General features: G+C 34.0%; 1 protein-coding gene across 1 annotated transcript in view; it reads right to left on the bottom strand.

Moving 5' to 3' along the window:
- The window catches only part of LOC140445914 (uncharacterized), a 68761-nt gene extending 55595 nt beyond the window's left edge, over positions 1-13166 (bottom strand). The window contains exons 1-3 of the mRNA XM_072538350.1: positions 13011-13166; positions 12783-12954; positions 3895-4589 (exon numbers count right to left, since the gene is read on the bottom strand). Coding sequence (XP_072394451.1) covers positions 3895-4589; positions 12783-12937 — 850 coding nt within the window. The 5' untranslated portion in view covers positions 12938-12954; positions 13011-13166. The remainder of the gene's footprint in view (positions 1-3894; positions 4590-12782; positions 12955-13010) is intronic.
- Positions 13167-13360: the final 194 nt, after the last annotated feature.

Raw genomic sequence — 13360 nt, 5'->3', positions numbered from 1 at the left:
TTGTATGTTGTAGGGTCCGTCAGTATTTTGATATTTTTAAAGTAACGCAACGGTTGGCAGTGGTCTCTGGTAAAGCGACGTCGGTATGAAGGCTTAGTCACCACAAGGTAACGTCACAATCTCTGTGGTAACTTTTCTAACACCTCTTGCTGAAAACTTTTCAAGACAAAAAGATCTGTAGGCCGTGCTAATGCAGTCACTATGCATACTGATCAAGCTCAAGCCAGGTTTTGCCCTACGCGAGGTTTCTGTCCTCTCTGAGCTGGTCTTAGGGCACCTGCGTTATTCTTAGATAGCTGTACCGCCACAGTCAAACTACCAGCCTGGCAGTGTCCTCGTATCTAACCAGGCTGGAGGTAAGTTGACGCTCGAAACGAAGCACACGAACGCTAGCTGGGTATTCGAAAGGCAAGCTTTATAGGAACCACGAAACAGATGAACAGCACAACGCAACTAAGCCTCGTGCTCAAGAATACCCTGACAGTCGTCGCCTGTTGTGCGGACGACGCACCTTACCGAGTAAGTAACTAAACAATGAAATGGGCTGACTGGCGAAATATAATTGGAAAGGTTCAGGCTCAACTGTAGGGCTGTAGTGCCATTGATAGTGATTCTCGAAGTGATTCTAATATGACCCTTCGAGTACTTCTTAGCTGCTGTATATATCTTTGAGTAGATATCCATATTCCGTGTAGGTCAAGAGACTGTCAGTCTGAGCTATACAGTACTCTATACAGGATAGACCGGCTGGCGAAATTTTTATCTCTTGATGAAACTAGCTACTGAAATCGGTTTAAAACCCTTAAAGTTAGATGAAAATCATGGTTATATTTATTAAAGGTCACTTCTTTAATTTTAAATTCACTTTAATAAATATAACCATAATTGTCACAGAGATGAATGGCGAGAATTAGGAGAGGCCTATATTCGGCAATCCGAATAGAGAGAAGGGCTTAAAAAAATTGTCACCTAATTTAAAGGTTTTTAAACCTATTTCAGTAGCTAGTTTTAACTACTAAAATGTTTCACTGATTATGGTCAGACTGGACCGAAAGCGTTTTGGAATAATTGTAATCCTTTTGAATAAATTTTAATTATTCTTTAATAAGATAATATACCATTATACACCAGAGTTTTTACTTTTCTTTAAACTATGGTATGCAACCAACTACTGCGATTTTCTCCTTTTACTCAGAAATAAATCACTTTACAGCTAAATAAAATTTCCCCCGATCTACTGAAATTGTGACGTCAGCTCCTATCCCTTACATGTAATTGATGTCACAATTTTTCAAGACTGCGCCACGGAGCCTTTTGTCTATCTAGTTAAGACACGACTCTACGTTTTTGTGTCTACAGATTGTGAGGATGTGAACTTTTGCGAGCATTTTGAACATTTAAAGTGATTTTATGGCAAATCTGCTTTTCCATACTCAAGAGATTGCACCGTTTACTAGTGCCGCAATTAAGGATCATGGCGGCAGGTATTGACAAGATAGTATCAACACTTAGATCACATTTCTAAAACCAACTTATGAATCTTATGCAACATGTAACATTTGGCTTAGCAGTGTTCTTCCCGCATTTTTTGCAGAAAGACAGGTGTTATGAGATTAACCTTTCGCATGATTTTTCATGCTTTTCTAACAAATATAACGCCCCTAGGAGTCCGTCTCCAGATGAAGGTGGCATGTTAGCCATAACGTGGGGATCCACCTTTTCCGTAGTTCGTGTCTTCACAACTTTCCTTTAGGTGGTGATTCCCACTCGGTAAGCTAACGATAGCACGTGTGAATCATCACACTTGGTAAGTTTGCCAAGTCACCATCGAAAAGTGCACTCTTCTACCACTCGTCTCATCTAACACACTCGGTAATCTTTGATTTTCGAGACCTAAAACGACGGCCACGTTACTGCCTCTTCTACCAGGGGCTCCGGCAGATCGCCGCCTGTGTGCGCCGCAGTAGTTACCTTTTACCACAGGTAGGAACCAGCGCCCTAGCGCTATTCTTTATGACCGACGTTAGACATTCGACATAGGTCTCCTTCATTGAACAGGCACAGTAAAGCAGCTTCCGTAGAACGTACTGTTACGATGGGAGAACTCTATATCACCTTCATATAAAAACCCGGGACATACAACCTTGGGCCAAATATAAGGTACATCAGGTGTTGGCGGAGAACTTATATGACAAGTACCGAGGACTTGTGTAATGGACAATAAACCAACTGGCTGAAGAACGAACAATCTAGAACAGACAACTTCCAGAAAAAATGTTGTTGATGACTGTCTGCTGATGATGTCCGGTCTTATTTAAACCTTTTGAAGCCCTCACGACACCAGGACGACTCAAACATTCATCCTCAAACACCCCTTGCAGTACGTATCTAGTAAATATCTAAAAACACCAAATATGCGAAATTCATTTTACAAAAACAGCTGTAAGTTCGCGAAGAGAAAGTAATTGAACATCGGAAAAAATGCGATTTAAAAAGTCCTGAACGTTAATGATCAGTCCTCGTATATTCTTTTTGTAAAGTGATTTTTTTGGAATATCTGTATTTAATCGATGTTCAACACAATCGATGGGACAACCGGTATACATTCAACTCTATCTATTTTAGTACAATGTATTACTATTATAAAATATACTTTTATTTACTATTACAGGTTTTTATCTTCCGTGACCTCGAACTATATGAATGTTATGCATATTGATGATATCATGGACGTTTATGATATAACTATTTCTGTAACTATTAAAAACTAGAAGATATTGAACTAACATAAAATTTCGATCATATTATTATTCCACAAAAAAAAACATTTTAGTGGTTAGTGAGTTTCGCGCTCACTCAACAGATCAATTCCAACAACATTCCAAATCAGCAACACCTTCTTTGGAGATCGGTCAATTCAGATATCTAAAGTGGCTAATTTCAGTTGAAATTTGACGAAAATCTTTTACCGAAGAGCAATTTTTCAGATTTGAAAACGAATAGTAATCATTGGGCAAAAAATTTGAACGAAATAAGATAAAGTCATGTCCTCCACAATTTAATCAGTAATGAAGTCATGAAAAACATCAATAAAGACGATACAGAATGATGAACAAAGAAGTAAAAATACGACGTAATATTGATACCACAAGACAAAGATAGTCTACAAAGATTGGACCACAAATTGAATACAAAAGCAACAGAATTTAACATGGCGATGTCAACTCAGTAAACCAAAACAAAAGTAAGCTCGTGTCGGAGATGTTTATTTGACGAGAGCTAACGATTATATAAACGTATCTGACAAGAGTTAACGGTTATCTGACACGATTTAATACGTTTCATTGACGTCTAAACGGAGCTTACACGACGTGTGAACTTAAAAAGCGGCAAATATAAGTAGAGTGAAGTTTAGCGTTTCCTTAGGGTATTTTAAATGGAAATATCCAGTTCTCTTGCAGACTCTTTGGTAAAGTAATCAGAATCAGAAAGAGTCAACCAGACCAAAGATTGAAGTGATACTCGAAACCCGATGGTAATAAAAAATTTATAAGTGAATTAATAGAAATAATTATTAGTGAGAGGCAACTAGTATAGCTCGGTAATATACATATAATGAATGATAAATGACTAGCAGAAAATGAGATGGGATAAGCAAGTTTGACAAGAGGCACAAAAACGAAGTATAGAATGAAACGAGGTCAGACATTTGGCACAAAATACAAAATAGAGCAGCAGGGAAAAGAAAAATCTGGGAAACAATAATAATAGGAAAAAAACATTCAACACAAATCTAGGAAATTATAATTGTACTGTAAATATTGCAAGTAATTATGAAATGGAGTTGAACTAATCCTACAACTAACAAGTAATTTGGATCTGCAAATTACTCACCTGGTTCCAAAGCATCGAATGTGGCGTTCAAACTTCTAAGCTTATTAATCTCATCTTTGCTCGTATTTCTTTTAAAGGTTCCATTAAAAGACACTTTCTTCAAAAAATTTTCGGGAGTATCGGAATTTATGCTGCTGCAACTTTCAGTGAAAGACTGAAACATGGGAGCTTCGCAATCTTGTAGTAAAACCGTCTCAGAATAATCAGTATCCCTGATTTCCCTTAAAATAGGATCGTTTTTGATGAAACTGTTCTCCATAAGATTCGCGAACGTAGAGGAACACATGGAATTGACTAGACTTGGCGGAGACATATTTTGAAAAGAATCAATGTCGCCACAGTCTGCTACAATCTTTTCAAAATAGTAACTACTAGAAGGCTGTGAAAGGTCGAAATTCACACTGTTTTCCGTCAGCGTAGTATTGGGCTCGGGGTTTTCTTCTATAATGAAACTTCTCGAACTCGGTTGCAAGGTAATTGTTTCACTACTGCCACCGTACATTTCTTCATTGTATCTTTCTATTGATGGACGGGTAAATCGTTTCTTTGGACGCGTGAACGTCCTGGAGTCAACATTTTTGTGCAGGCTGATATGTGTGTTGATATTGGCAAGAGGGTTGTAACTGGGGTCCAAATCTTTATGTAACCATTGATCTAGGTCTAAAATCGGGTCTTCAGTATTGGAAGCACACAACCTGTGAAAGAAAAGAAAAGATATATAGAACATTTTTTATAATTAGTTTATAAACATATATAAAGAACATACATCAAACAAATATTTATCGTATAACATTTATTGGTTGTGTTTCAAAATACGATTTGTTGACTCACTAATATAATTCTGTACAAATATAACTGTTAAAGTCAGTTAATGTCTTAAACCTCTGGAAAGATTAATGAAAGACTAAAAGATCTTAGTATCAATGAAAGAAAAATCCAAATCTGCACAAATGTGAATGAAGTATCTTTTTTGCAAACAAGTTGTCAAGAATACTGAAGACAGCTCTTCATTATTTACATTATTAGTAGGTATATAAAAAGCTTTTCAAAATTTAACATCAAACCACCTCTACTATATTTTGAAAAGTGACTGTACACAAATTAATTCATTCTATACAGAAATATATAAAAAGAAATCGTGATTTTTTCGTTTAGAATGAAAAAACCTAAATGCAATAGCATTTTAATCGCGACGTAAAGAGGCTATTGTAAAGAATCACAAACAAACAATTTGTTTATAAAACCTTTTTAATTATTTTTTAAAACGCATTAAAATTGATCATTTTTTTTTAAACTTCAAACAGGCACTTTTAAAGCTGAAAAGCTAATTCTCTGGATAATGTTTATTTATACCGTATTGCCCAAAATAAACAGTACTGAAACTGAAACATAGATGTCTCTTTGTGCGCGCTGTTATATTCAAATTAACTAGTATAGACCTGTCAAGTGATCCTTAAACAATTAATTATTAAGGCCTAATTGTTAAAAATGGTGTTCAGTACAGAGGAGAAAGTGTTTCTTGTGGAGCATAATTTTCGCTCATATGGAATTGACCGAATAGTGCAAGTCTGCAATATGTATGTGTGTGATCAATTCACACAACGGTTTAATAAATGTTTTCCAGGTAATGCTGTAATTTTGAAGGGTGTTGAAAAGTTTAGAAATACAGGTAATGTATTGTGCCAACGGAAAGGAAACTCAGGGCGTCCCAGTACAGTTAACAACAACGATAACCATGAACGTGTTTTTGAGCAAATCTTGGAAAATCCGAAAGCCAGCCAGACAAGAACAGCATTGCATCTTGGCTTAAAACGAACTTCCTTGAAAAGAATCCTGAAGGAGCTGAGTGCATTTTGTATGTGATTCAGGTACATCAACAATTACATCTCAGGGATTATCACAGTAGAGTGAAATATTGTGCCAGAATTCTTGCATTACAGTATGAAAATCCTGAATTTTTGAAAAATGTATGGTTTTCTGATGAAGCACATTTTCATTTGTCAGGCCATGTAAATCGTCGCACACATCAATTTCTGGGCTTTGCCAGACCAGAGGAAGTTCAAGAAGTTCCTTTACATAGCGCAAAAGTGAGTGTCTGGTGTGCAGTTTCGGGACACGGAATCATTGGTCCATACTTTATCGAATAAAATGGTAGGCAAGTCACACTTAATCAACAGAGTTACATACAAATTTTAACACGCTTTATCCCTGATCTACTTCAATTTTGTCGTGCACGTAATTTGGCATTTCGAGACCAATTTTTCTAGCAGGATGGGGCAACTTGCCATACTGCTGTCGCAGCTTGTCAATTTCTTCAGGGACATTTTCCAAACAAATTCATTTCACGATTTACTGACTTCTCCTATCCTGCACATTCTCCAGACGCATACATTTGGAGCATGGCTAAAACTGCCGTTTTTCCACGGGCATCACAAACCATCAATGAGTTAAAGGATGCCGTTAGAGCCTTCTTGGCGGACTTGAACCTTTATTCCATAACATTACGAGAAATCTGGAATATCGGTATGAAGTCTGTCTTGAGAGAGGAGGAGCTCATTTAGAACATGTTATAAAGTGTCAATAATATGTATTTTTTAAAACAATAATATAATTACAAGTTCAGTACTGTTTATTCTGGGCTATACTGTCTGTTGTTCAAAGAGGTACAAGGTGGACGCTGTCCCAAAAATAGTTGTTCAAAATTTATTCTCGAACTTGTATAATATACAATTTGGTTACCAATACTAAAAGAAGTCAGCAATAAGAATATACCAATATTAACCACCATTATCATATTATAAAGTATATTCGTTTAGCAAATTCCCATCTGTAAACATGAGCACGTGTTGATATTCGCCGTCTCATTCGTCAAGAGGCTATTAAATATAATTTATTACCTTAAGCCAGACAGATTCTCATGTTACAGATCCAAACTTGCCAGCATTTTAAATTCAAATTGTATCGTGTTGATTTTTAAGTTAATATATTGTGTTATATTTATGTTATAGTTATTGTTAAGTTATTTACTGGTCGTGTTATTTTTTAGAGTTTAGTTTAATTGTGACAATTGGGAATGTGTATAGTGAATGAAGTTTAGTTTGATAATGAAGTTAATAGTAAAATTAAAATTAGGGACAAATTATACAAAGAGTTTAAAACTGCTAAGATAAGTGATAGAAATGCCCAATGGGGAAGAAATGTGGTAGTTAATATGTTAAAAGCAAAAAAGGAACAATATTATTTTAATAAAATCGATAGTCACAAAAATAACTCTAGACTTATGTGGAAAAAGCCAAAAAGACTAATTGGCATTAATAATTGTCAAAAACTCCCATTGCTGCAAATTCTCAAACACGATGTGTATAACAGAGCAGCACATCTTCCGATTGGTCCAGTCGTCATATACTACTAGCCCCGATAGACCTTGTTGGCCTGGTGTGCTACCACGCTACTTTGAGTTTTATTATTTAACCAATATACTGCTGCCATCGAAGACGTCGAATCCAAGAAGACTTCATCCAATTTAGAAGTTAAAAATCAGCAAGAGCACGAGAACCGGCGTATCGACTACGAACGCTCCCTGGCAGTAGAACACGACTTTTGAAATAGAATAGACATTGGTCTTAGAACTATTTTAAATTGTAGAACTGACCACAGCGTTCTTTGGGACCTGTCACGGTAAATAGCAAATAAAAGTCCCGACGGGGACTTGTAATTGCTTTTCCGATCAGGGTCGATTTGCGATAGCGCTTTGTAGCTAGAAACCTTATGCAAATAGTAACTATAGTACCAAATACTGTTAGCGAAAGGTAGTGACACGAAGCGACGGGCAATAAGAGGAGTCGATACGACCGGCACTCTCGTGCCTCTCTCGAGGAGAGGAAAAGCGGCTACACGACGTGAGAAGGCCGGCATCTCTGTGAGATTTGAGACATAAACCACGCATCAGAATTCTAACACAAATATTAAGTCATTGTAAGAATACTGTCTGTAAGAAAGCTCGAACTGTTAGAGAATTCTGATCGCCGGTGTCTCCTCACCTACCACAGAGGCTCGGCGAAGCTTCTTACACGTAGAGGCCGGAATCCCAATTAACTCCACGAAACGAAGATGGACTCTCAAAACTTGAGAGAGATCCTCTTCGAGAGCGGCGGTCGTAGAACGTCCAGAAACCCCTGAAAACCAGGAGGACGTTACGGCCGTACGACATGGGGCCCTACTAACAAAAGATACCCACCCCAGATGTCGTCTTTTCGGGGATAAATAAGGGTCTAAAACCCTTAAAACCACGAAAAACGCTCTGTTTAATGTTACCCCGTCTTTAAAAAGACAAGGTATTATGTATATAACCACTACTGGGTTGAAATAAAACAATATGTACAGTAGAACGAAACTCAGCCACAGAGTCTAAGAAAACAGTAGGCAGAGCCCCTAGAGCGCTATGCTCTAGGGGAGCCGGAGAAGGACTGACCTGGCTGGCTTGAAAATCACTGATATTTATAAGTGTTTAACTATTTATATGGTATTTTCAGGTTAACCAGCCAATAAGAAAATTTGAGGCGAGGCGATGCGCATCGAAGTGCGTACTAGTTCTCAGACTATCACACACGATGACAGTATTCAGAAAATTATTGAATCTATCGACTCCAAAGAATTATGGAGTTATGTTAATCAGAATTTGTATTCCAGTATTCATGAATTTAGGTTACTATCACTGAGTGACTTGGCAGTCACGGTTTAGTTGTTAGATAATAGAAGTATTGAGTAGAAGTTAGATTCTGTACAGAGTAGAAACATGGACATTGAAGGCGGAAACTCTATCAAAACTTCAGGCTTTTGAGCTATGGCCATACAGAAGAATCCTGAAGATATCATGGACAGACAAAGTCACCAATGAAGAAGTAAGTACTGCGGAGGATGAACACAACTGCGGATTTGGTAAACATATCGTGAAGAGCCGTAAGCTGCAGTACTTGGGGCATATAATGAGAAATCAAGGCAGATATGCGCTACTTCAATGAATTTTGCAAGGTAAAATTGAAGAAAAAGGGGCTCCAGGACAAAGAAGAATATCCTGGCTTGCTAACTTGAGAGCATGGTATAGAAAGACCTCAACACAGCTATTTGTACAGCAACCAACAAAGTCATCATAGCCAGAATGATCGCCAACGTTCAGAACAGACAGGCACCCTAAGAAGAAGATAATAGAAGTAACATTAATGAAAAAGTAAACTCTAAAATTAAAAAAAAAACTTTGTAACTTGTGGTCACATTATCTTAAATTTTGTAAATACTTCTCTTAGATCATCCAATTATTAAAAATCATCCATTTATTAAAAATCCCTACAATTGTTCCAATACCAAAAGTTAATAATACTATTAAAGTGGATGTATTTAGTGAATATGAATATACTTCTGCCCATTGAGAAATTATTAGAGATGGGAGTATATAACCAAGTGCTTGATCTTGATTTAAAAAGAGCTTTTGAAACTATGTATTAATATTAATATACTTGTCACTAAATTAGAAGATTAGAAGGCTATTGTGTTGAAGGAAATGTTCTCGTATGGTTTAAGGATTACTTATTGGATAGAAAGCAACAAGTGAGAATTGATGATAGTTACTTCTTCTGAAATTAGTGTTAATATTATAGGGTACCTCAAGGTAGTGTCTTAGGACTCCTTTTATTCATATTGTATTTAAATGATATAAACTTGTTTGTTAAATGTGATTTCTTCAATTTGTATGCAGATGACACCTTAATTTATTTAAAATTACAGTTTTTAATGCAATTATTCAACCTCACTTATATTTTGGCTCATAGGTTATTTTTCTCTTCAATTTAAATCAACCGGCAGTTGTAAAAATTACAAAATCATGGAATGAGAATCACTCTTGTTGGGAGCAGATATACACCTATAGCAACAATGCTTAGCATGTTGCAGTGGGTTTTAGTTCAACAAATGGTCTTTTACCTTACAATGGTGTTTATTTATTACATTTTAAATAATTTGGCCCCTGCTTACTTTTGCGAGTTTATTACATGGAATTGTGATATTCACAATTACCCTACTGAAGGTAATTGCAATTTACAGATTGTGAAAACAAAAAGGATTGCTTCAATAAACACTTTTCTGTTAAGGGTTTTGATCTTTTTAATAAGCTTCCTCAAACAGTTAAAAGTTGTTCATCTGTACAAATGTTTAAAAGCAAATTAATGAACCATATTAACCCTACACTGCTCAATGTATCATATATGAAACATACTGAGAATTTACATGTATAACACAGTAAAATAATATTAAGTCCAAACAGCACTATGCATCATATTCGATATATACCATTCTATTATATATACACATTTTGTAAACTGGCAATGTCATCTAATATTTTATAAAACGTGCGAATTAGTAAGTTATCACTTAACAGTATACATCCACAAGTCATCCAGTATTAGTTTTATTCAGCATCTTATTATTTTTAAAGGTATGGTAAAAAATTTGTTTGTATCATTTATGATACATAATGTAATTTAGGTATTATTTTAGATGTCTAGCTGGTATATGAAGAGGCCTTTATCAGATAAAGAATTGATAGATAAAGAGTTATAGTCGACAATTGGGATGATAGTGAAGATGAATAAGTGTAAGTGATATTGAAGACTTGAATAATGATGTAGATTTAGAAAATATAGACATATCAAATATTCCAGTGGTATTTGAAGATGAGCTGAGTGGGGCAGAACTGGTAGATACAGCAGAAAATGAGCGAGGACGACCATCTACAAGTTCTATTAAACAGAATATACAATTGAAGAAAAAGAAAGGGCCAACAAGCTGTATTCTTCCAAAAGATATTCGAACAGATGCTGTAGGACATTGGCCAATCTACACTAGCGATCGAACCTGATGCAAAAAGCCAAATTGTAAAAAATTAACCTATGTTAAATGTGACAAATGTGGTTTGCACTTATGTTTTAATAAGGCTTCAAACTGTTTCTTTCAATTTCATCAATAAAAATATTATACTATAAAGGTACTTAAGTATTTTATTTCCTATATATAATTTTGTCCAAATGCAGTTTGTATCAAAATTTATACATTACAGAAAATGTCCTGAAATTAAAAAAAAAATAACTTTAAATTTTTTTAAGTATGTTTTTCGGACTTCTTTAAAAAATAGCTATACATATAATTTTTTTCAATCTAAAATTAAAAATTAAGCATTGTAGGGTTAAAAGCACCAATAGTTACATAGTTGTTTTTTAGTTGTTTTTATGTTATATTTTAGGTTGTTTTTTATGTTTCATATTTTTATTAACTGTAAGTACTATATTTTAAGTGTAATTGTCATTTTTATCTTATTATGTATTAATGTTATAAATTGATTACTTTTGTGTATATTACGGCTTCCCCTATTTTTGAATAAATAAATTTCTTCTTCCTAATAATAGGTTGTTAATCTTTGTATATGTTCAAATATTAGAATTTGATATCAATCCAAGGGTACAACAAAACCTCTCATAATTCTACTCAAAACATGGCTAATGCCTACAAGATCAACACCAAGTAAGCCAACTGTTAAATTGGCATTAACACCCAACGTCAATTATAAACATTTACAGATTAAGATCATTAATAAGTTTTATTTTAACATTTTTTGAAAACAATTTCTGGATTGGAAATCAAAATGTCAAAATATAATAATGTTTAATTTTTATTACATCTATTGTAGTTAGTGATTATCTCCTATACGCTGATTGTCAACAATCAGTATTTGATTAATAACATTAATCAAGAAAATTCATAATTTTTTATATTTACTTATCAGTCAGTTTCTCACATAATCAAATAATTTGATATATATTTTAATTATTCAGATATCAGAGGATAATGAAATGAGTTTTTATTGTCTTTGATATCTGAAAAAATTGTGCAAGATTGATATATTGTACAAGCTATTGACATAACAAAATTATTAGAGTATAAGTATATAACCTAAGATAATAAAAGTCTGTTATGAGCTTGTTATTCCATTAGGACCAGTATTTTTATTGCAGTAAAATATCAATTTCTCTCATTATCCATGTTCCTTGTGTCCTTCATCAGTGAATTTATATCTCTATTTTAACTACTGTTTTCTATTCTATTTCCTAGTATGAGTTGTCTTCATTCATTCAACTGTTTTTCCTACTTCAGTATTTACTTCACTCTTTCCTTGGAATAATCATTTTTTATTTTTTTGCTACTATTTTCAATAGATTTTAGTAGAATGTATTTGTTACAATCACTGTGCTGATTATCAAAACCTGTTAATCATTATGAAAATACATATACTTATTTATAGAAGAGTATAAGAAAACAATTTGTTAATTATTATATATTATTTGAGCTGAAGAATATTGTAACAGACACAAAATAATTTACAACAAATTAGGGCTGAAAAATCAAAAACTAATGTTAAAGATTCGCACCTACAAAACAATAGACAGCAAGTTAAAGATAATACAAGCCGATATCTTCAAGAATAAACAATAAATATATAATAAATGATAAAACTCCAAAAACCAATAAGAATAATTGAAAGCAATATATATTATTGACCAGTTATACATATTTGCACATTATTCTCTTTAAATTTAAATAAAATTCATCCTTTACTAAATTGTATTATCTCAATTTGTTTATTTATAATAACTGTTCTATTTGCTTTTAAAATCTACCTTTAATGGTTCAATATCTTAATAGTTCATTAATAAAAGGAACATTAAACATCAAATAAATAGTTTTGAGTCATGCTTCATATAATACAATGTTTATAACTGTTATTACTAGCCAATTTGGTCACAGATTGACCTACCTTTAGATTTCTTATACTTTCAACTTACCAACATTCATCATTGTCAAAGTGTATACTATTAATATCTATGGTATCAATGTCTCCCTCGGACAAGTAAGAAGAATACGAAAAGTTGGAACTACGTCGACCTTTGGTGAATTTTAAATAGTCTTGCGAATTTGGACTACCCGATGACAATTCCATTTTGGCACAACAAAATCCTTAAACATCACACACAATCACTAGTCTGGCCACTATCAGAAAGTATGTTACTTACCACGTGAATTACTATAGGTAATTTAACGTATTTTACTGGTATTTTTTGAAATCTAATAAACTAGTAGCCAAAAATAATAATTAAATTAATATGTATTTTAAAAAACAATGGCAAAAAGTTTACCCGTCCATTGCACTTTTCAATCTTGTCATTGCTGCCACCGTTACTTCTCATGTCAAATTGCAGTTTAACCATGGTTGTCAGCTGTGTACATTAGACATAGTAGTCGGAAATATCTTTGATTTCATTTTAATATAAACAAAATAATTAGATTATTAATAATTACTTCACGTAAATGAATATATCTTAGAATAAAAAGTCTACTAAATAACGGTTTTTAACACATAATC

Source organism: Diabrotica undecimpunctata, chromosome 7 (genome assembly GCF_040954645.1).
Source record: "Diabrotica undecimpunctata isolate CICGRU chromosome 7, icDiaUnde3, whole genome shotgun sequence".
NCBI classification, from domain to species: Eukaryota; Metazoa; Arthropoda; class Insecta; order Coleoptera; family Chrysomelidae; genus Diabrotica; species Diabrotica undecimpunctata.
Note: the sequence above shows the minus strand (reverse complement) of the source record. Positions and strands in the feature narration are given on the sequence as shown.